The sequence below is a fragment of the Aplidium turbinatum genome, chromosome 5 (assembly GCF_918807975.1).
Source record: "Aplidium turbinatum chromosome 5, kaAplTurb1.1, whole genome shotgun sequence".
NCBI lineage: Eukaryota > Metazoa > Chordata > Ascidiacea > Aplousobranchia > Polyclinidae > Aplidium > Aplidium turbinatum.
This window is the reverse complement of record NC_137476.1, coordinates 11,480,274-11,505,334: the sequence shown is the minus strand read 5'-3', so window position 1 is coordinate 11,505,334 and position 25,061 is coordinate 11,480,274. Positions and strand designations below refer to the sequence as shown.

General features: G+C 38.4%; 1 protein-coding gene across 1 annotated transcript; it reads left to right on the top strand.

Annotated features, from left to right (window-relative positions):
• The first annotated feature begins 1,207 nt into the window (after positions 1-1,207).
• Positions 1,208-21,565, top strand: LOC145769979 (2-hydroxyacyl-CoA lyase 1-like). Its single transcript, XM_082581548.1, has 12 exons — positions 1,208-1,326; positions 1,540-1,690; positions 4,829-4,977; positions 7,575-7,747; positions 8,176-8,424; positions 11,379-11,447; positions 11,882-12,002; positions 12,344-12,457; positions 13,024-13,178; positions 13,589-13,700; positions 19,465-19,634; positions 20,190-21,565. The coding sequence occupies exons 1-12, from the start codon at positions 1,267-1,269 to the stop codon at positions 20,413-20,415; spliced, it is 1,749 nt and encodes a 582-aa protein (XP_082437674.1). The 5' UTR covers positions 1,208-1,266; the 3' UTR covers positions 20,416-21,565.
• The last annotated feature ends 3,496 nt before the right edge of the window (positions 21,566-25,061 follow it).

The window sequence follows — 25,061 nt, the reverse complement described above, 5'->3', positions numbered from 1 at the left end:
TTACCTCAAAAAGCTGCTTTTTGCCCAAAAAGCCACAGTTTTTTACCAAAACGCCTGTTTTTCCCCATATAAACTTGAATGGGCTGGGTTTTTTACAACCTTGGTTTGAACACTTCTGGTCTAGACATACCAGTTGTACACACAGAAAAAAAAATTAGGGGGGTCTAATTCAGAAATGTCGACCGACTGACTTGCGACAATAGTGACAGTGACAATAGGCAAATGTGCATCCCTTTGATTAATATTTAAAGGCACTCACGGCCCACAACCCACCTGTTGCCAATACATCAGGATTCGTTCTCTCAATCACTACTACTAGCACCATCAGCATCCTTATGTCCACTCTCGCAATCTTCTATAGATCTCGACTTTTTTGTCATGTATGACAACATAGAATTAGCTTTCTGTTTGCCAACACAAATAATTGCGAAAACAACAACTTGCCCAAAAACAGTTTGAAACAAAACACTAATTTTGTAAACAGTAAATTTGATGTGGACGTTTTTCCTACTTACAAAACATTCAAAGTTGTTGTAGTTTGTATTTTTAACTAAAGTCCCAGATGCCTTTGTCTCTCTGCTCAAATGTTGTGTACAGTTTTACATGTCCGTGTGATTCGGCATTGACATCGGTATGTCCACCAGACATTTGACCACGAGAGTACGGGAGCATCTAAACTTTAGAGAGGTAAAGAAAAGTGCCATCAAAGACCATATCATGGAGTTTTTTTGCACAGATTGAAAATTCTCTGCTGACTCATTTAAAATTTTACGCAAAGGCAAACCCCAATTTGACATCAAAATTCAGGAAGGAAGCACCGTTAATCAAACTCTACCGCCATAGTGCGCTACACCCCCCTACTCTACGCCTATGGCTACAACCCAAATTTAACTGTTAAATGATTGTCGACTGTTAAAACTATTTGTAAATATATATGTAAAATATATTGTTGTAATGCTCAGCCCTGTTGTATTATTGTTCTAACCCTAACCCCTTGGCCTCATGCTGGGTGCACTACAGAGACCTACTAAGCGTACCATCATCATCTAAATTGGGTTTTGTCTCCATTAGTGGGGGTAGCTGACTAGCTGTTTCATTCCTTGCAGCGATTGTCTTCACTCCTATTCTCCATCTCTCTTTGTCCATCGCATCTTCTTCACCTGTTCTTTCCATAATTTTTTATAATGGTTACAAGATGTTTATTTCCAGGTTTAGTGCAGTTTTTGTTATGTTGTAGACTTTCACTGAGAAAGACAACAATAAAAGATGACCAATGAAGAAAAGGTGTCTGGTGCTCAAGTGCTTGCAACTGCATTAAAAACTCAGGTTGGTTTTATGGATTTGCGGCTGTTGTTTTTTTGTCATTTATCCTATTGGAATTCACTGGAAATATTAGTTGCATATTTCTTTATAACTTATAAACTTATTCAAAACACTTTAGCTCCTTATATTAGTTTTAGAATGGCAAGAGTCCATCCAAATATTGAAAAACAGTGTGTCGAATGGGTTCATTGCTTTCACTATGAATTTGTATTTTAGGGAATCGAATATGTGTTTGGAATTGTTGGAGTTCCTGTCATTGAAGTCGCAATGGAAATTCAGAAAGTTGGTATTAAATTTATAGGAATGCGTAATGAGCAAGCAGCATCTTATGCTGCAGGAGCTATTGGATATCTTAGTGGGAAGCCAGGTGGTTAGAATGTTTCAAAACTTACTACTTCAACACTTTCCAATTATTTGAATTCAGTCTCGTTAATAACTGGTGTAATAATGTAATAATAAATAATTAGACTATATATTATATACATATTGGATGTAATCAATGTGTAGTAAGATTCCAGTGTTGTTGGTAAATACGGTATCAGCAAAATTATAATTGTCCACCAACACTTCACAAAGTGACAAAATTAAGGGTGAAGGCAAAATTAAAGGTCAAAATATATAATAGAAAAAATGTTAAAATGAAAATCAGTCTATCTTGTTCGAAGTGGTGTTGAAAGTTTGATTCCACCACATTTCTTTTTCCTATATAATATGTAAGTTAGTGGTTTTCAACCTGGTAGTCACTACTGCTGTGGGGTCACAATCCATTTTTTCAAGGGGGGCAAGACGCCTGAAAATCCAGTGTATCTTTTTCAATTCTTATTTGTGAGAAATGAATAATTAGGCTAATGTGTTTTTTCACAATAAACTATTCCTTGAGCTTAGGTTATCCTATTGTGTAAGCTTTCAGATGTTGCAAACGCTTTAACTTTTGGAAGCATTCAATATTGTTCACCTAGTTGTTGTACATTGCCTTGTGTAGATTAAAGTTAAGTAGTAGCCCACAGCCCCACACTATGACAAAAATCCAAGGTTATTTTGAATTGTGTGTCAAATATGCATTATAATTTGTCAGTACTTTATCGTTTCTAATAGCATTGAAAATTTTCAGTGTGGAGCCTACTTTGTATGAAAGTTCAGGCCTCGAAATTCACGGCGGACACGGCGGACATGTCCGCCGTCACAGCATGTGATGTCCGCGGGAAGTACCCTCTAGATCGGTCATATTTGTCCGCCGAGAAATATCGCAGAAACTGGCGATACAAATCGTCATTGCATAGCACGAACAACTGTTGCAAGAATATAATTTGCGCTGGGAAAGCGAAATTATCGCATTCCAAGCGCGCATCTAGAAAAAGTTAATACTGTATCTCTTACCTTCCATTCAAGCTGAAAAACTTTCGAATTTTACGTTGCTTCAACGATTGATGACATTGAATCAGCGTAACAGAGGTGAATTCTTAGCTAAGAATTGATGGGAGTACCGGTACTTCTACACTAATCACGCGCAACTTAGTTCAAGTCTTATGTCACAATGTCTGGCTTTGATCTCCGAGTAATATTGATAATGCAAGGTTGGTTACAAAGTTAGATTATAAGAGTATAGGCTACTACAGCAAGATGCCGCAAAACTTAAGTTTTGGTATTACAGTGAAAAAGAAGAGGCCCAGGGAAATTTCTGAAAGTGAGAATGAGGGCGATGAACCTACTACTAGGAATTTTAGTGGTGATAGACGCATGCGGCATATATATATTAAAGGAGCAACGAATGTAAGGATTAGCTCTGTCAAAGATCACAACACATCGTTTACCCCAAGCCATCAATTTCCGGTCATCAAGGCCATCGACAATACGAGTGACAAAAAAAAAAAATCAAAATTAAGAGGTTGTTTGAAATCGCATATTTTATCGCTAAAGAAGAGCTCGCATTTACGCTTTTCCCTCAACTAGCCGGTCTGGAGAAAAGACGGAATAGATCTCGGTATCACGTATCTTAACGACAAGCAGTGATCTCGTGGAGATTGGCGCACGTCTTTGAAGATCGATGTTATTGAAGCTCTAATCATGCGCATATGTTTGAATGGCCTTGACTGCGCTGATTATAACTCCGAGCCTGCCGTGGTCTCGTGGAATACTGATACTATTTTAGAGAGGCGACTGCATCACGGAGAGGGGAAAAAATAATTGTGCTTTTTCTAATGTTTTGTTTATTCTTTTCGTCACTTTCGCTCACATGACACGCAAAAATAAACCTAAAGAAAAAAGCCTAGTGAAACTTTGAACATCAGAAAATAGTAGCGTTACGCGTTAGTGTAGAAGTTTTCCGACTTGTGCCCAGAGCATTGTGACGCAAGAAGCCACACGACCTCGTTCGGTGGAAGTTAATCAGTTATGCGGCGGATTATTTTTTTATTATTTATTTGCATCAAGCACAAAAATTCCATAGAATTTAAATTTTTAACAATCATCATATTATCATCATCATCATATTTAGTAGCTACACGGCGTCAAGCGCACGTCGTTGGTCTGATGAAAGCCTTTCAGAGTGACTTCGCTGAAATTTTAAAAAGCCTAAACCGTAGCTATGGTTCTCAAATGGCGAAGACTTATCAAGATAAAGGGATTAAGTATGACGATCGACGTTAAAACTGGTGTGTCCGCCGTAAGACTTAATTTGTCCGCCGAGATAGCTGCTCAGACCGGACACGTTTGTCCGCCGTCAACAAAAACGAATTTCGAGGCCTGAAGTTCTTTTATTTCAGTTTCACGCATTACCAAGCAAAAAGATGCAGCATCAACTATTTTACTGAAACTGATTTTAATAAATTGATAAATGGTTAAATAAAAGATTGCTATAAATGCAGTTGGTGAAAATGTACCATAGCTTTTATTCATTATTTTTCTTTCCTATAATCTAGCCAAGCTGGATAGGAAATGTAAGGAAAGCTGCAACATTGCAAAACAATGTTTTTGATATCAAATGTTCACATTAGAACCATGAAATGAGACTTGACTGGGTGTCCTCATGAATTAAATTATATTAAACTTTGCATCAAATAGGCTATATATACATACTTTTAATAAATAGTTTCATAGGTGGTAGCGAGGCGACATTAATTGCTGTAAGAAGGTTTTTGTGCTAACAAGGTTGAAAAGCACTGGTGTTTCAAGTCATCTTCTTTTACAGTTTGTTTGTACTCAAAGCTTAAATATTATGAATGCTGTAGTCTGGCAGACTGAAATGAGAACCATCAATTTTATTCTGTTTTATGCTGATTGCTGAGTACAAAGTGCTGGGATATATATACTGGTTTTTTAACTAATTTGGTTTCATCTTCATATTATTCGATACACCTTGGTTCTTGAGCATGATAGTTGATGTACAACATTTTATATGTTGCCGGTAATGTGCTTGAAAATTGAAACGATTTTGTTAGAACTCTTCAAGAAATTTGTAACAGTAGAATATTGGCAAATATTGTATATTTTGTACGAATATCTTCAGGAGTATGCTTGGTTGTGTCTGGACCAGGATTGGTTCACGCATTGGCTGGGATGTCTAACGCAATGGAGAATTGTTGGCCAATGTTGGTGATTGGTGGATCGTCTGATCAAGATCAAGAATCTATGGGAGCTTTTCAAGAATTTCCACAGGTATATATATAACACATAACTATTGCTGAATAAAGATTAAAAAGTTTAAGTTTTGAAATTGTGACAGTGACACTTCATTTAAAATCGTACTTAATTTATTAAGGGTGCAAATTTCGATTTTTATTTATTTTAATTTACAACAGCAATTGATGCTACTGTAAAATGAATGTACAGTAGAATTTGCCTATAACGGCACCTCTAGGGGATTTGCAAAAACTGACGTTATAGCCGAATTGACGTTATAGACGAACTACCGCAAACTATTCCACAAGTGTTTTTTGATTAAAGAAAGAGGTGTATAATCCAATCAGGGTTACTGTGTACCACCAAACTGACAAAAGGCACGCAGAAAATACAGTAAACAAAGAAATTGTTTAAAAAAAATAACCTACAGGAAATTTGCGCAATCCAGCTCGTTACATACATTAGTAGAAAAGTTCATTGTTTATTAGCAAAAAAGGCATTGATCTTGAGCTCTTTCGGTTTTGACACGGATTTGACACAGCTGTAGAGCTGCTTTTTACACGTGATAGTTTTTCACGCGGGAAAAAAGTTAATTCACTTAAAGTCCCTGCTGAGAACGACATAGCGAAATAAAGGGAAGACATTTTGCAAGCAGCAGCGCTAACTGGATTAAAAGACTGACTGTTCGTGGTGAAGGTGATGGCTTAAAGTGACGTTATAAACGAACAAAAGACGTCTGGGGACCATTAAAGGGTGCTGTTACATGCGAATTGACGTTATAGGCGATGCTGTTGTAGCCGAACTACAATGTATGTAAAAGATAGGAATTCTGCCGGGACCGAGCGAAATGTGACGTAATAGGCGAATTGACGTCATAAACGAAGCCGTTATAGGCGAATTCTACTGTATATATATTAGTGTTTTAAAAAATGTACATCTTCCTACATTTGTAGAATTCTAGAAATTTATTCATATTTAATTCAATACAAAGTTAAATGACAAAATGAGATCAAACACCCTTTTCAGACGAGAATGGGCTCAGTGCAAGTTTTGTGAAAACTCAACTGCTAACTATGCATGAGGGATTATATCATAAAAATCTGTAAGGCCAAAGAAAAATTTCTGCTTTCTTTATTTAAAAAAAACATGTAACCAAATGTGATGGAATGCCTAGCCAATATAATCAAAAAATAAAAAGCACAAAATGTTGTCTTCTTCAGGTGAATATGATTGAATCGCACCTAAGATAATACAGTTTAATTTTTGAAGCATTTGCTGAAAATGAGTTAGTAACTACAAAGAAATACTCACATGACCGTGGTGGGTGAAAATTGCTGGGTTGATCTCTAAGTGGTCAAAACTGGGTTTTGACCACTAAGCGGTTTAAACCTGGTTTTAACCGGTCAAAACTAGGTTTAAACTGGTCAAAACCCTGTAATGAGTTGCTTGATCGTGTTCGCCAGAAAATCACTGAAAATGTGAGGGAGATGGTAGAAGGTGAGGGAGGAGGGAGAAGGAAAAGGTGAAATTGACTGGTGAATGAAGCATTTGAATATACTGGAGAGACTTGTTAATTCCAATTGTTCAATTGAGGTGTTCTAACTTACATAAAGTAGATAGGCATAGGTAGGCTTCAAAGAACGAATCATAAACTATCCTGTCTTTAATTTTTAAAGCATCTTAGAATATGCATTTGCATTGTTTTATTTTAACTGGATAAAATTTGATGGCAAATGTTTTTCATAAAAAAAATTGTTGGAATAAATTCTTGTACTTCAGTTGGCTGTGCAAATTGTTCATCGTTCTACCAAGCATTTTTTGGTTCATCAGAAACTTATTTTTAGAATTTGAATTTTCTCAATAATTAAAATAACCAACTGATTGAAATATCAAAAACAAACAGAGAAGTTGAATATTTTTTGTTCCAAATCCAGCATTTAGGTTATGTTGATCAAAACAAAATATAGTTGAACATCATTACTAATAACATGGAGGGTAATACTTTTAATTCAATTGAAACGCAACTTGATTCATACACTAAAGGGGTTTTGACCAGCAATAGGTGGTCAAAACTGCCCGGTTTAAACCAGGTTTTAACCGGGTGGTGTAAACCGATCAACCCTGGAAAATTGACATCTTATCCTTTCTAAAGTTAGTCAGAACGAGTGAACGACTTAATTGATATGAGACAAGTTATGTGGGTTATAACTAATAGTGCATTTAACAAATCAAACATACACATTTTTTTGTTCGTTAACACATTAGAAAATTCAACAATAGTACAATTTCATTTGTATTTTTGAGCACTCTTCACACAATGCTCATCTGTCACGTGAGACTAGAAAGTACCATTGCAATTTTGTCAATAAGGTAAGGTTTGAAAGATAGGTCTATCCAATAATCTGGTCAAGAAATAAAGAATCCAAAGTGTACTGTAGATACTAACTCATGTTCACCAAACGTTTCAAAAACTAAAGGGTAGTGCTGTTTAATATCGCTGAAGATGAAGACAGTTGAGTTTTCGAAGCGTTTGCTAAACATGAGTTTAGTATCTACATTTGGGCTGTTTTTTAGATTAAAGTTACAACCATTTTGCTTTTGACGTATCCAATTAGTTTTTACTGTACTAACAGGTGGAGGCAGCTCGTCAGTATTCCAAGTATACTACCCGGCCAAGCAGTATTCAAGCTATACCAGAAGTAGTGGAAAAAGCATACCGATTTTCAACATACGGTCGCCCGGGAGCATGTTATATTGATATTCCAGGAAATTATGTCAATTCCGAAGTTGTTGAAAACACATGCATGTAAATATATTTTAGCGATAATAAAGGAGAAACCAGTACATAAGAAAGAAAACACTCATAGAAAAATAACAACATGAGTTTCATAACTGAATTTCTCGTTGAACTTGTTATATACCAATACATGATTTTGTTTCAATTGCAAATCAAACTTACAAGACATTTTCTCGAATTTCCTGTGGTAATGTATGATCGCATACCCATTTTTCAACCTGCAGTAATATGTTTTTTGTCAAAGTTATGCTTAAAAGAGTTATACGTTGCTTCAGGAGATTGTTTTAAACTACTTTCATGTCAATGGTTGGGATGTACACTTCTATGTCATTTGAAATATTGAAAAGTTTTATATCTTGAAGTTATCTTCTGCTTTATTCTTTAGTGGAAGATATAAATATTTCAACTTCCTCTTTCAAGCAAGATTAATACTTCAGGTGGCGTGAAAAGTGTGGACCTCCTCCACACCCAGTTGCCAGCAGCATCGACATTCAGAGAGCATACCAGTGCTTGCAAAGTGCAAAGCGTCCCCTTGTTATTGTGGGAAAAGGTGCAAACTACAGCCATGCAGAAAATGAAGTAAAACAACTCATTGAACTCCATAATCTACCATTCCTTCCCACTCCCATGGGCAAAGGAGTAGTGCCCGATGACCACCCGCTGTGCGTTTCAGCTGCTCGCTCAAGGTAAGGACGTTTTTTATTCCACTCTTTTGACGACGATAATTTGAAATCATTTATCATAGCAGGCCTCGAAATTTGTACTTTTTTCCGGCGGTCAAGCATGTCCTACCGGACTGGCCCTTTCAGCGGACATTTAATATCTCAACCGGACATATTTTTTGCATACGTAGATTTTGCACAAAATTACACTACAGTATTGTGTAGTCGTGTTTGTAGAAGATTTTCTACAACAGAATAACTCTGCAATGGTTGATGGCTTAATTAACCGACCCTGAAGTAGGCTATACTGGAACAGATTGCTTGCAAATAAATCAGTGCGTTAATGACAGTCGTGTAATGACGCAATAAACACAATTGAAAACAACAATCCAAATTTCCTCATTACAAAAGCAACTACGATCACTTATTCCGTGGTTTTTGCGTTATAGAATCGTTGTGCCAAGCGATTACTGTCGGCGCAGGGTCGTAAATCTCCATGTCAGGACTGTCCAGACAAATGCGCATTAGTGACTCAATAGTGTTAGCCCTCAATAGTGTTAGTGTTAACTAACTAACACAATAGTGTTAGTCTAACACCCTCCCTTCTGTGCAGAAATTCTATTTCTATCAGTATCAGCGTGAATAAGGTCGCCACATTCGCCTGAGCACGTGCGGAACCCAGCTGAGACTTGCTTCTCTGTGACGTTTCTTTTTAACAAACGATCAATGTAACGCAATAATCCTCATTGTTAAAATTAGAATACATATCCTGCCGAAAAGTTCAGACAACTTTATTTCAAGGCAACATTGCAAGGCGTTGAAATGATGTAAAAATGGCTACTTTTGCCATTAGCTCGTTAACCACGCCACTCTAATGTGATCTTTAAAGCAATTGCCTGTACTATTATTGTTTCAGCTCCGTATTTGTTCGCGTTAAACAAACAATTGTAACAATTCAAATTTAAAATATATTTTTGCTGCATTAGCTCTGTTTTTGTCAAGAATTTTGCGGCGGTCATTTATGACCGACCAATGAGTCGGCTTCGGCAGACATTCGAGGTCATTCCGGAGGTCATGACCGCCGGAATTTCGAGGCCTGCATAGTAATGTTTGCTCTAGGTCAGGGCTTCTCAAACTATGGGTCGCGACCCCAAATGGGGTCGCGTAATGAACTTTTGGGGTCGTAATGAAATAGTTTAATTTAGTCTAGTGCCGGTAGGTTGTAGTCTTACTGTAGCGATCCATTATTTCATCATATAAATTCCCTTTCTTTAACTAAAATGAACCATTTCAAACCATGCGTAATTTCCTAAAGAATTGTAAATTTCCATTTAATCTGCTCCCGAAGTCAATAAGAAAAAGGGAACTGATGATTATAAAATGGTTTGTTCGTCCTTTGACGAGAGCTCTATCAAATCGGACGAGCTCACACGAAACCAGCTCTATCAAATCGGACTAGCTCACATCAAACCAGCCCAGTTAGACCAGTTCAGCTCTCAGAAAACATTAAATTGATTGTTTAGCTAAAAATGTAATGATTTGTAATAATGTTTCCCTGTTCCGTAATTTCAATAATGTTTCCCTGTTCTGTAATTTCACTATTCTGTAATGTATAAATTCAAATTGTGTTAGAGACCTACAATATTATATGAACACCTTCTGATAACTTAAAATTATAATTCGAATAACAATTGTGTGGAAATTATTTCATGGAGTCAGATAGCCAAACTAGATAAATTAGATAGATAGAAATTTCATCAGGCAGTTAGACAGCCTACATCTTAATTCAACTTATAAACAAACCATTCTCATACTTAAATAACCTAAATAATATATAACCACATTACCATGATGTCGATTGACCGCAACCGTCGGTGTGAAATGTCGAACATAAAATATAACCAATCGTAACAATTGATGCAAATTGTTACGCTATCATTGCTGTAACGTGCTGACCAAAAGCAACCTTATGGTCGCATAATGATTTCAGAGTAGCCTAGCAACTAGTTTCTGAAGGAACCTAGACTAAAGTTTAAAGTAGTTAGGCTACAAGATTAATTGACTATGGATCAGTGGTTACTGGTTAAGTTCCGTAGATTCATGAGGTAACAATGGGAGCACAAAGAAAACAATAGTAAGAGAATTATAAAAATGTAAAGGTGTTCCCATGCTTGATTCAAGTGTTGGGTATAAGAAGATAAGGTTCCCATTGTACTAAGCCTTCGGCACTAAGGAGAGTAGGGTGGCCAGTTCCTTTCTCTCGGCCGCCTTTACTTCGGCAACTACGCCCACCCAATTTATTACACCCTGGGTAGAGATGAGCGGTGTTTTTTCAACAACCAGCGGTGTTTTTTCAACAAGAGAATTATAAAGTAAGCTAAAAAGAACCGAAACAAATTGAGACAAAAGAACTAACCTCGTTTTAATGTCATTAACGTGGATGTCCTCATAATGGGGTCGCACAGAAATATATTTTTCAAAATGGGGTCGCAGAACAAAAAAGTTTGAGAAGCCCTGCTCTAGGTGACTGGTCATGAAAAGATTTATTATTTTGTCATTGGTAAAACTCTGTCTTATTGAGTCTTCACATCTACAAATTTGCAACCGGTCTGCGAGGCATTTGTTATCGAGTCACATAAAAATTATAAATATGTATACAAATTTTGTCTGTAGCACTGATGTCAGTGGCTACGCGTAATCCTAGACGATGTAAAATGAGGTATAAGTTTATCGATTTTGAGGACACCTGCAATCCTGCATTTGCGCTTTTTTCTGCTCATCATTATCCAAACTCGTTTTTTTCCCAACTAGTGGAGCGGCCGATTCTTTTCTAGCAGCGATTGTCGCCATTAGAATATTTTCCTCTGTAGAGGAAAGTGTTGTTATCATCCCTTTACGTACGTGATTTACGCACATAACATGATTATTTCTATGCGTGTACAAACAGAATTTCTATGTAAATAGTGTATTCTTCTCAGGGCCTTGCTTCATGCTGACGTCATACTTCTTGTCGGTGCTCGACTCAATTGGCAGCTCCACTTCGGCAGGTGAGATCAACGGTTCTTTGCTGCCATGATTTACTGCCTGTGATGTGAATTGTTGGTAACGTTTAGCTGGAGTCGAGGCTAAGGCTTTATTGTGGCGTTGATGATGATGTTGGCGTTTACAAACGTAAAGTGCGCACTCATGCTTTCTTCAACTTGACTGCAGGGAATTCTTTGAATCAGGCTTTCACACAATGAATCCGATGCCAATTTTAAGTCTATGTTCAAAAGTTGATGGACTGATCATAAACCTTGTACCACAAGAGATTGTGGCAATAATCTAAACTAGTGAAGCAATGAGTGGAGAAAAGTGAAACATTACCCTAGTGTTTTTTTAAATTTTTACAACTGCGTTACGTAATAACAACATAACTAATTACACGATAAATATGTGGTTGTGTAACCAAATATGAGTTGACTGCATGTATATATTGCAGAAAACCACGCTTTCAAAAGAACATAAAATTTATTCAAATCGACATTTGCCCTGAAGAGCTGCACAACAACGTCACTGCAGCTGTGGCATTGCACGGCAATCTTCCAGACATCCTCAAGCAGGTAGAGGACGTTCATTGCAGATGTGTTGTGAAAGGAAACGGGAACTGTTTATATTAGTTGGCAAATTTAGCACTTGTTAATTGATAGATCAATCAATTGCAGATTTCTATTTACGCTGTTAGTACACTATTCTTAAGAGTCTTAGGTTGGATGGCTTTACTGACATGGCTTATAAAATATTGTGTTTAGTTTTGCAAGTAAGTTTTTGCTTAATTAACTTTTCATAACAGCTTGTGCTACTGAAACAAACATTGGTTGGTATGTGTTTAATGACTTAACTGTTAACAAAGCCCTGAAAAAAAGCTCTTTGCTGGCGCCAGTAGCAAGTTGATGTTTTGCAGTTGGGGTCGGTGCACAGAATGAACGGGGATAGCTCACCATGGAAGGTTGCAGGGCAGTCGGAATGGTGGTCGTTTCTTAAAGAAAAAATCAACTCGAATACGATACAAACTAAAGTAGGCGTCTGATAGCAAATATCGCAACAAGTAGTTTTATTGGAATAAAAAACACCAAAGAGAACCACTTTGGTTGTCCTTTTCTTTTTTTATTGTCACACTTGATTCCAAGTATTGACTGCTTCTTGCATGAAAAGTTTCCAAGATTTTCTGTTGTTTGTTGTGTGTATTAAGTGTATGTTGGTTTAAGTACGTTAATCTTTGTCTGCCTTGGGCACGCTTCTCTTCAATTTTGCCTGTGAGGGAGAGATGTTCTAATTTTCCTTCTCGCAGCACTTCTCCTAAAAATTGAAGTTGATTTTCTTCGATTTTTTTAGTAAATTATTTGTTTGTTTAATTTGATTTAAAACTATTTTGGTTGCTTTTTCTGACAGTCCAGGAAATCTTCTGCATTTTTCGGAATGCCCACATTTCAAACCCATTTATTCTTTTATGAATTGGTTTGTTAATTGTCCAGGTTTCTAAATTTTAATTTGGTGGTAGACATGGCTAAAAACGATTTCATCTTTTGCTAAGCATTGTAATTCTGTTTACTAAAAAACGAATGATGTTTTGTGCTGATGCAGGAACTAGCAGACGACAAGTCGGTGCCAATGAATTATTACGCGGTTTTTGATGTTCTTCAAAAGCAACTCGCTAAAGATTGCTACACAGTTTGTGAAGGTGCTAACACCATGGACATCAGCAGGACCATGATCCCGAACCATCTTCCTCGACGCAGGTACGCACGTCACTTAATTGAACGAGATTTATTACCATTGCGGCAGCTAACCCATTATATTTGCGGAGGGTAGGTCACCTTGAAATGTTGAGCTACCATTGTAATTACACGTACATTTATTAACTGTCTGCTCTTGCTGGACGAAGGCCTTTTCTGTAGTTTTTTATTTTAAATAATCTGTAAAAGTTTGATCAGTTTGGAAGTGCAGTATTGCAGCTTTTGTAAGCATCACATGATATGAAATTGCCAACTTCGAGTTTATTCGATCAGGATGTAGTTTTAAAGTTTTATTTTTTGTCAATGATGGACAAGAAAAATTCGTGATTGACTTTCAAACTGCGAGATAATTAGCAAACTAGCTATCAGTTGCAAATCACGTGCTCTATACAAAAATAAACTTTGTTTTTAAGGTTGGATGCCGGAACTTTCGGCACGATGGGGGTCGGTGTTGGTTTCGCTATAGCTACTAGTCTCTACGCCGCGGATCAAGCTAAATTGCACAACACAGAACCCAACAAAGTGGTGAGTAGCGGCATGGGTGGTTGACAAGTTCAAACCGGCACAATTGTTACGCGTGATACGCGATGGTCATGACCATGTTGAACGTTCGCTTTATTTTTCGCTAGACTTTTTGCTGAGGAGACTGCACATTGCACAATCATGGTTGAACATGAACATTGATCCAATACCTCACCCTTTGAAAAGTTTACTTTTTATTAAAATGTTGTTTGTCAATGTATTTTCAATGTCAAGACACTTGATTTTCCATAACTGCTTTGTTTATATTTCGGTGGATGTTGCCCTTTGTGAATAATTAACTATTGTGTATGGAGCAATATGACAAGTTGCAGTCACATCGAAGGGTCACTGCCGAGAACAGTTCTTGCTAAGATTTAAAAACTTATTATTGAATGCATTGCAAATTATGTCAAGAGGGTTTTGTTTCCAACATTTGAATGAAATGCTCTACTGTTGTATTCTTCCACCAAGTTATCTATTTTCTACATTTTTTTTCTACACATCTTAAAAGATCGTCGTTGCAAAAGTAAAAATTGTCATTGAGCCAGAGGTCGCGGCCATTTCCTTTCTTTTTTTCGATTTGAAGCATGCCAATCTGAATCTTTGTGCTAGAACTTCTACAGCTTTTTTATATTACAGTTTAAGTCTCTTGGTTAGATGGTGTTTTCACCCACTTGTTACTGAAGAAATTTAAAATATTAAGTAAAGTTTTAGCTTTTATCGAATTCGGTTATAAAACTATTCTCACTGAGTATGGAGCTGCTTCCTTTAGCGATTAATGCTGTTTTTCACAAGTTATTTTGTCTTTCATTGCTCATTCTATTGCATAAAGTAGTTCAAATTGTGTTTCTTACCCCGGCAATCAGTTACAATTTGTCAAAAGAAAATTTCACAAACTTACGCTTTACGATCGAATCACAGTAACCTTCGACATAGTTAGTTTTGATTGGTTTTATTACACGTTTATTAAGGCAACTTCACTGTCGCGTTTTGCGTTAGCAAAATAAATCTTACTCAACGAACGATTTGACTGAATTACAAGGAACCATTGCATTGGTCAACACCACGGTCAACAGCCAACTTGGTGCCTGCAATGTTAGAGCTATTTTGAGGAGTATTCGGGACGCTGATTCTAAAGATGCAATCAGTTATTGTCCCATTCTATTTCTCTTTCGAGATATATCCACTGTGACGCCAGAGTTTGCATAGTTTTCGTATATCTTAGCGAGAAAAGGATTCTTTTAAACTTTTAATGTGTGTTGTTTGCAAACATCAAAGTGATTGTATCATGCTAGATGTACTGAAGTTAATGCAAACCAGCATCCGCAGCAGTAATGCAAACTAGACGAAATCCAGCGTCACAGAAGTTATACAGTGTAGTGAAACCATCTACAATTCCTCTATGAAGAAGTTTATTCCGCTAAAAGACTGAGACATAAACTGCAAACTGAAATCAGACTAAACATAAACACACCAGTAAAAGTGACAAAGGAACTTAAGGCAACGTAGCAACAAAGCAATCAGCAACAAAGTAATCAGCAACAACGTAAATTACAATACAACTTAAAGCAATAACATAACATTCACCCCTTCTAAAGATTATAGCCTACACAGGGATCAACATAAAATTAATTTACAAATCTATTCGGAGGTCGCCTTGAACGTGACGAGCGCCGGGGCATGGGGCGCTCGCTGGAATCAGTCGGTATATGAATTTCCGATGATGGGGCAGGTGTATCCTCATTGACTGGCTCATTAGTAGTTGTAATTTGTTCGGGAAATTCCAAAGGTGGTTTGTTTATCTCATCATGTCCAGGCAGATTGTGTGAGTTTGCAGGGCTCCCGGGATCAGGCAAACTAAGAGTCGACTCGTCCAAGCCACCACGAGCAGTTGGAGCGATGTCACGAATTGACACTGTGGTTTCGCGTCCGTTCGCGAAACGAACGTGCGCATAGTTCGGAGTTGCATGAGTCATTTCCACTTCTTCGACAAGCGGGTCATACTTGCTAGCACGAGCGTGTCGTCTCAATAAAACCTTTTGAGGACATTTAACCCAAGTAGGTATGGAAAGACCTAGACTTGAACGACGCTGAAAATAAAAAAATCGCTCGTGTGGCGTCACGTTTGTTGCAGTACATAATAAAGAGCGCATGGAATGTAAAACATCAGGTAGAACACACTCCCATTTAGAAATAGGGAGATCTCGAGTTTTCAAAGCAAGTTTTACAGAAGTCCAAATTACGTCGTTATATCTTTCGCACTGGCCATTAGCTCGTGGATTGTATATAGAGGTTCTGCTGGTAGGAATACGCAAACTGTACATGTAAGACACAAAATCTTTAGACATAAACGATGCACCTCTATCCGAATGCACATAACTACATTTACCAAACATTGCAAAAAGACTAGACATGCACGAAATTACAGTTTCAGTGTCTACTTTACTACAAGGAAAGGCGAAAGGAAATCGAGAGTACTCATCTACTACAGTCAGAATGTATTTGTTACTTGTAACAGAAGGTAAAGGTCCTTTGAAATCGATGCTTAAGCGCTCCATAGGTTGCGTAGCTTTTATCAATGGAATTTCAATTGGCTTGTAGAACTTAGGTTTCAACTCAGCACAAATTTTACAAGAGGATGTCATTTTACGGATGTCATCAATAGAATAAGGCAAATTCTTTGTTTTAACATAATGATGCATGCGAGTTACTCCAGGGTGGCATAAGGCCGCATGAATTTCATACAACGAATTGTCCATCATAGTTGCACAATACACTCTAGATAAAGTGTCGGGAGCAGTATTATACTTCCCTGCTCGATAAACGATTTCATAATCGTACTGTGATAGTTCCAGTCGCCATCTTAAATTTTTTGCGTTTTTTACCTTGCCATGGTTGTTGCTGTTGTACATGAATGCCACCGATTTTTGATCTGTGACAAGTTTGAATCGGCGTCCCGCTAGAAAATGACTCCATTTTCGAATGGCTTCGATAATTGCCGTCGCTTCTTTCTCTATGCTTGAGTGAACCTTTTCACTTTTGTTGAGTGTCCTGGAAAAAAAAGCAACGGGTTGCCCGTTCTGATTTAAAGTGGCTGAAATCGCAATGTCAGATGCGTCAGTTTCTACTGTAAATGATATTTCTTCATCTATCACCCCAAGCGTAACTTGGGCCAATTCAGCTTTCAAGGTCGCGAAAGAGTTAAGGGCTGCATCGTTCAGAGGAAAGGTAGTATTTTGAATTAGAGGCTGAATCTTATCAGAATAATGCGAGATCCATTGCGCATAATACGCAAATAAACCGACAACCCTCTGCTGTTGTTTGCTACTTACTGGAGGCGGGATTTTTAGTAGAGATTCCACTCTTTCGGGGTTAGGACTTAAAGTACCTTTAGAGATTCTATATCCAAGCAAGTCGATTGTATCCGCCGAATAAGTACTTTTTGCTTCATTGAAAGTTAGATTGCATTCTCGAGCTACTGCAAGAAATTTTGATAAGTTTTGATCGTGCTCTTCTTGGGTTTTCCCGCAAATGGTAATATTGTCAAGATAAGCGTACGTACCTTTGCACTCGTAGTCTTTGATAATGTTGTCCATTATCCGTTGAAAACCAGGTACAGCATTCGTTAGGCCAAACGGCGTTCTCTTCCATTGCCACAAGCTTCCATTGGCTTCGAAAGCAGTGTAATTTCGATCTTGCAGAGGAACTTCTACTTGGTGGTACGCACTTTTTAAATCTAGCGTTGTATAGATGTTGTTCCTAGCGACATTGTTCACTACGTCTGACATAAGAGTTAAAGGATACGCGTCCAAACAAGTGAACTTGTTTATGGTTTGGCTAAAATCGATGACCATACGCTTTTTGTGATTGTCTTGAGTGACCACAAGAGGTTGTACTCGCCATGGCGAACGACTCGGCTCAATTAGACCTTCCTTATAAAGTCGCTGCACCTCTGAAGAGATAAAACTTCTATCGGCTTGAGAATACTTTCTAGGCTTTGTAGCAATCGGATGGCACTCCTTCCTTAAGTGTTTGAAAAGCTGTATTGAAGTAGACGTTTTAATAGCTTCTAATGCTCCAATCTGTAACGTTGGCATAGGGCCTCCAAATTGAATATTCACACTTTTGTGCTGTTTCATAAAAGTTTGTCCGATAATTAGGTCGGTGAGCAAATTTTTCAAAACAGTAACTCCTACATTATCATACTCTTGTCCAAAAAGCGCAACTTTTACACTACAGGTTCCTAAACTTTGCGATAAACATCCTTTCACGGCTAAACCAATGCGGCATTCACTTTCTTCGAGATTTAGTTTTAGACGCTTTCTTAAACGGTCGCTCATGTGACAAAGGGTAGAGCCAGTGTCAATGAGAGCATTGGCTTGAACTCCGTTAACTGTAACAGGGACGTTGACCTTTTCGTGGGTGTCGAAAGATTTGGTTGTCATATTCATAATGACGTCTCGTGGAGTAGAAGCAGATGAATAAATAGGTTTTCGATTTTCCTTGGAAAGACGACAAACTTTTGAGAAATGACCTTTTTTAGAACATTTGAAACAAATAACTTCACGAGCAGGGCAATATCTTCTACTATGTCGCCTATTTCCGCAATAGTTACACTTTTCAACCAACGCGGCGCTAACATCTGAGCTTTCTTCCTTATCTGAGGAATCTTCCATTTTAAAGGTAGGACGAGTTTCAAAAGCTGTTGCGCCACAATCAAGTGAAGACGGAGTCTGGCTCGCAGTCATTTCAAAACGATTGCAAAACGTTTGGGCATCATCTAAGGATCGAGCTTTATCAAAAGTTTGTTGTAGCGAAGCAGTTTTGTCCTCTAGCAAGCGTTGTTTAATGTTATTTGACGAAATCCCAGCGATAAACGCGTCACGAATAGCTTCCTCTTTATGCGCAACTGCCGATACGGCCCGAAAGTCACAGGGGAGGCTCAATCGCTTTAACGTCTGCATGTACTCGTCTAGTGATTCATCTGGCTTCTGCTTCCTAGTTTTTAAAACAAATCGAGAAAACATGGGGTTAGAAACCTTTTCAAAAAGGCGCTTCAGCTGTTCGATAGCTTCATCATAACTTGTTGTCTCACACACCAGTTCATATATTGAAGCGTCTATGTGATTTATAAGCAAATTCAATTTGTCTTCAGCTGAAACTTCTCCAAGCTTCTCTACATAAATTGTAAAAGACTTATACCAATGCACCCATTGTCGTTTAGCGTCTTTACTTTGCGGGTCTGCAGCTAAGAGTCTAGGGCGCAAGTCTTTCAAATCCATACTTTTTTTAGCGGAATAAAATGTAGTGAAACCATCTACAATTCCTCTATGAAGAAGTTTATTCCGCTAAAAGACTGAGACATAAACTGCAAACTGAAATCAGACTAAACATAAACACACCAGTAAAAGTGACAAAGGAACTTAAGGCAACGTAGCAACAAAGCAATCAGCAACAAAGTAATCAGCAACAACGTAAATTACAATACAACTTAAAGCAATAACATGACATACAGTATATGCCATATCTCAAAAACTAGATGATCTGACGGAAACAAGCTTTTGAAATCAGTGTCCCAAATATATTTCAAAAAAGAGTTTAACATTTTAGGCACCGAAGAAATCTTTTTGTTGACCTGTATTATTAATGTAGTACAATATTTCTCATTTTATTTGCAAACGTAGCAAATCATAGAATGAACATCGGTTAGCCCACTAACCAACCATTCAGTGTAGTGCAGATTACAACTCACAATACCTTCCTCCAGGTTTGCATCCAAGGCGACAGCGCGTTTGGATTTTCCGGAATGGAATTGGAAACCGTCAACCGCTACAAGCTTCCCATTGTTTTTGTCGTCGTCAATAACAACGGCATAGGGTTCGGAGGCGACGAAGATTTCTGGAGCATGCTCAACACGACAGATGACATTTCGACAGGGTATGTGTGCGCAGTCTATTAGCGTGATATGTCGAAGTATTACAACCTGTCCCCTTGTAGTGCCGCATGTTGTTCTGGTTTAAATTTGCTACCTCATCAGAGCTGTCTAAACTTACGTCGTAATTAACTCAGCACCAAACACTCGACTCACGTCTATATTGTTGTTACTTTCACTTAAAAAAAGCATCAAAGACTTTCATACAATCGTGTCTGATTGCTTTAACAACTTCATTCAAGAAAGAAATCGAGTTTTCATAGAGCTATCTTTTTGCGTAGGATCATTATTGGTTGATTTTGAATCTTTATGCTCGGACTGACAAAGCCTCTGAAAGGTTATTCTTGTCAGTTGTGCATACTTGCTTCTAGACGTTTTCAACAACTGACGCAGAATCGGTTACTGAGATTGACAGAGTGAAGTTTCCGATTGTTGTCTGAATTATTCCATCCACTCGGCCTGAGAGTCGAACCGGCGCTACTTGATCTGGCGGTTTCTTCGTGCATTATTATAACAGTGCAACTTATCCCAGTGAAAACAAAATTACATTTTCCTTCTAGAGCACCTCCAATGTTCCTATCGGCAAGTGCGCGGTATGACAAGATGATGGGAGCGTTCGGAGGTAGAGGATACTTCTGTCGAACTCCTGAGGAGTTGGCTGATGCATTTAGAGAGAGCTTAACGGCGACATCCAGTGGACGCTGCAGCCTCATCAATGTCATGATTGAACCAACGTCCAAGCGGAAAGCGCAAGATTTCGCGTGGCTCACTCGCAGCAATATGTAAAATCGACAAAATATTGCCGATAAAGTTTAGTAATTCATGTACATTATAGTACATTCAATTATCGCAAATTACTATTTTTGCGTTTACTTTATGTTCATAAATGATGAGCTATCGTAAAAGGTGCTCAAACAGCCGCAAGGTTCGTTGTGATGGTCAGAAATAAAAAAAACTGAACTGAACCATGGCTGATCTCCGCTCCACTCATAGCACAGGAGCAGAGTTGTGAAATGGCTGATATTTGAGTTGTTTATGATCCTTGATGGTTAGCACCACCTGGGCTAACGTTGGCCTTACTTAATGAAAGAAGCTAAACCAGATGAAACTGTTAGCATGACCTCTCTGGCAAAACTTGTTTCAGTAGTAGCCGTTCTTTTTTAAAAAACCTTTGAAAACTACTCTGCCAAATATTTCATTCGACTGAATGAAGTTTTGCTTGTTTCTATCAATGACCGTTTTGTTTTCTAGTTGTGCTCTGCATGATTTTGCCACCAGGCAGCTTACTGGTAAAAGTGTCCTCTCTGTGTCTATCTCCGTTTTGCTTCAAAGAAGCCTGGTTTTCATCCCGAAACATCAGGGTCGACCAGTTGTCTACAGTGGCTCCTTCATTTCTCTCTGTCGATGGCATTTTGAAGTTTCTTTTTGCCAGGGCTTGTATCACGGTGTCATCCCATGTTTTCTTTGGTCTGCCTTTTTTCATTTTCAGTACCCTTGGTAGAAGTAGGCTACCCTACAGAAAAAAATTATACCTACCCAAATGGGCAAAAGCTGTGTGTTGTCCTATTTGGTTTTTGAACTGTGCTTATCCAACTTTTTTACACTATATATATTTTTGGTGACGTGAAGATCTTTCGGTCCATGCGTGTGCACTGTGCAAATCTAGTCATTTATATAAAATCACAAAATATTTACTTTAGCCTACTACTGCTTCTATTCCAGAATTGTGTAGTTATATCACCATAGGGACAAGCTTCTTTGCCACAGCATGTGTTTAAACTAGTGACCTTATAGGCTACAGTACGTAGCATAATTTATACGTTGTTTTATAACCGTTTTGGTTTAGACAAATCGTCCATGTTTCTGGAGACAACGTGCGTCATCTATGCAATTGTTTTACGTGAGCTTATTCTTGAAATTAATGCAATAAATTCAATTGAACTGGATTACAGAGCATTTCATTCGGATGCGCGTATTGTATGGTTGCGGTTTGTCAACTAATAGAAAATAGTGATGCAAGCCGCGCAGCGTACGCGGCCGCTTTTGACTTTTTCGCCGCGTGCCGCGTGGAAGGTTGAAATGACAAAGCCGCGCCCCGCCGCTTGCCGCGTAAACTTTCAACTTTTCAAGAAAATCAGTTATGAAACTTCAAATTTAAATTGGAAACACCGATCAGTTTTTTTCCCTTTGGAAACCGTAAGCTGGAAAGCTATGCAAATGGCTTGCAGTTGGCGGTAACGACTATAACATCATACGCCCAGGGCGAAAGAGAAAATTGAATTGAGTTCTGTCTTTGTCATGAGTTACCATGGGGGGTGGGGGGACAGGTTATACCTGGGACTGGTATATAAGTCCCCCCACCCCCCTTGGTAACTCATGACAAAGACAGGACTCAATTCAAATTTCTCTTTCGCCCTGGGCGTGTGATGTTATAGTCTTTTCCGCAGTTGGCATGGTTTTGGGGCTGTCTTGTGAGGGAAGCTGTTGGAGTGTTTTTGGTTAATAGCCTAGCTGATAAGCTCAGCTCCGAGTTACTAGGCTATAGGCCTAGCGCAACTGCCGCATTAGTTGCTATAACAGTTAGCCCAGTGAGTTCAGGCTATAAGTTTTAGCCTACTCTTGTGTGTGTACGGTAGTTCATACAGCCACTGACTTTAAAATTGCATTATTGCTTACAAAAAGTGTTCAAAAGTCCTGATACTGGATCCAGGAACATTCTATTTGAAAAAGCATGATGTCTTAGAACTTAGATGCATTGCTGATCAGAGAATATGATCTGGTTAGCCTAGTCGGTAGGCACTTTAACGTATTACACTTCTCGAAAAGGCAACCGCAACCATGCGTGACATACGACATCGCTGATGTTGGTAGCGCTATCATGCGTGACATGACTCAACACGTGATTATCTGGTCGTCTTTATCGAAAGATTTTCATACAAAGAAATTTAACTGAATGCATCGCCACAACCAGTGTTTCCGAATGGGTTAGGGCAGAGGAGTAGTAATTTCGATTGCATGGGTTCGATTCCCACCCTCTGCTAATAGGCTACTATTTTTTCTTCTGCAACTGAACTGAGTGCAAGAAGGATCGCAGTGACTGCAATCAATGGAGTTTATGAGAAAAATTGTGACTAAAACACCAGTAACGTTACGCGTGGATTGCGTTATGAATTCGAAGAGTGTACTACGTTAAAGTGCCTACCAGCCGAGTCAATTAGTGCACAACTGTACTGGTAGGTTACCAGTTAAGCCTATATGCCATGGGTGCTTTTTGCCACAATTGACTTTATAAAAAAATAACGCGTTAAAATATTTTTTGAAAATTTTGTAATTTGCGGTGCAGTGTCAAAGTTCCAGATAAATTGCGGTGTGCGGATATATGATTCAGTTGCTGTGCGGTGTGCGGATAAAAATTTTGGGTTCGCTGCATCTCTATTAGAAAAGCCTCACTACCATAGCTGCATACCTCCTTTTGTCCAAGACACTATAATATAGCTCGTCAACTTTGGGATCTACACTCAAGAGTCATGGAAAGCAGCCAGTTTTTAGTCTCTTCCTCCAAGGCACGCAGATCCTTTACTCAATTTGGTGGAGGGTATAGATTCTTTGGCGGTATGGTATAGGTTTTCAAACTGAAAGAAGCAGCTTATGCACCGCAAGAGGATTATGAAATAATAATTGGTTACGTTTTAATGTAAGCGAATATGCCTAACCAAGCTAAAAAGACTGAATAGCTTTCTAGTGCAGGCCCTTAGGGGCAAAAATGAGCATCTTTAGGCTAAACGTGTTACACGTTGTTTTTTTGCATTTTTTTGTAGTTGATGAATCTAACTTCAATTTTAGTGGGTGCCGCAACTTTTTGGGTCACGTGATCACCCCCAAATCGGGGGTTCCCTCCAAGTCAATTTTGAGCTCTTTTCACTGCATTTTTATGCAATTAGATACGTTATTTTTTTACATTTGGACTGACTGCCACTACAAAATGCACGAGATAAAAATCACACAAAATTATGTTATTAATGACGTCATTGTGACGTCATGTATTAATTTTTTGCTTGTTTTTTTCTTATTGTAGTCGCTTGTTTGTTGTTGGTGTTACTTTTTTGGTTACAATAAGTTACCAATGGTTTTTCAACTGATTTGATTAGTATTGAGTGTCAGTACTAACATATTCAAAATGTTAAGGAATCCAACTTCCGGAAAGTGGTTATTTTCAAGATAGCTTCCAAGATGGCCGCCAAACCATTGAACAAAACAGTAAATTGACCATAACTCAGTCATCATATGACCAAAACATGTAGTTTTGGTGTCTATATCTAGGTTTTTATACCCTGTGAAGTCAGTGAGACTATTCTCAGAATTGTTGAATTATCTGATAGCCTATAAATTCAATATGGCAAACCAAGATGGCCGCCAAACCATTAAAATAACAGTAAATTGACCATAACTAGGTTATCATATGACCAAAACGTGTAGTTTTGGTGTCTATATCTAGGTTTTTATACCTTGTGAAGTCAATGAGACCATTCTCAAAATTGTTAAATTATCTGATAGCCTATAAATTCAATATGGCAATCCAAGATGGCTGCCAAAACAATTAAAAATGTACAATAACAATGTATTGTTTATTAAACAATCCAGTAAATTTCTATCACAGGGATTTCTATATACAGGGTCATCAATATTTAGCGTTACAATCTATTTCATCCATCGAGGTTCTGGCTAAAGAGTCGAGAGTGTCGTATGGGACCATGTCAACTTTACTCCGAAAGGACCTGAAGATGTCTCCATTCAAGCATGTCAAGAAACAACAACTTTCTGCTCAAGTTGTTGATAAACAACTCCAAAGATCCCAGATTCGTCTTTCCTGCATTCAGGATGGCATGCTACCAAATCTCGTTTTCAGTGATGAGAAGAAATTTGATGTTGAACATCACTTTAACACCCAAAACGATCGGGTTTGGTTGAGGGATGGGATGAAGCATCTCGAGTGGTAACAAGGAAACAATGTGCCACCTCAGTGATGGTCTGGGCAGCCGTGACAGAGTCCGGTAAAAGACCCCTCTTTTTCGTTGACCAGGGGGTGAAATTGAACCAGCAAAACTATCGAGATGACATCCTCGTTAGCGCATTGTTGCCCTGGGCCCACAAGCACTTCAAAAAACGTCCCTGGTCTTTTCAGCAGGACTCTACACCATCACATGGGGCTAAAAATACTCAGGAGTGGCTTTCCGAGAATGTCCCGCACTTCATTCTCAAAGAGGAATGGCCCCCATCTTCTCCCGATCTGAATCCCCTTGATTTTGGGATCTGGTCATACCTTGAGAGCAAGGTCTCGGCCACTCACCATCAAAGTTTGGAAGCTCTGAAGGTGAAACTGCAGAAGGAGTGGGCCAAAGTCTCTTAGAAAGTAATTCGTGACACATGCAAGG

Bases quoted from the DNA above. Each gene is read 5' to 3' on its own strand.
- LOC145769979 (XM_082581548.1), top strand. From the start codon at position 1,267: ATGACCAATGAAGAAAAGGTGTCTGGTGCTCAAGTGCTTGCAACTGCA. The intron at 7,748-8,175 runs GTAAATATATTT...TTAATACTTCAG, and splicing joins GTTGTTGAAAACACATGCAT to GTGGCGTGAAAAGTGTGGAC. The intron at 19,635-20,189 runs GTATGTGTGCGC...TTTTCCTTCTAG, and splicing joins ACAGATGACATTTCGACAGG to AGCACCTCCAATGTTCCTAT.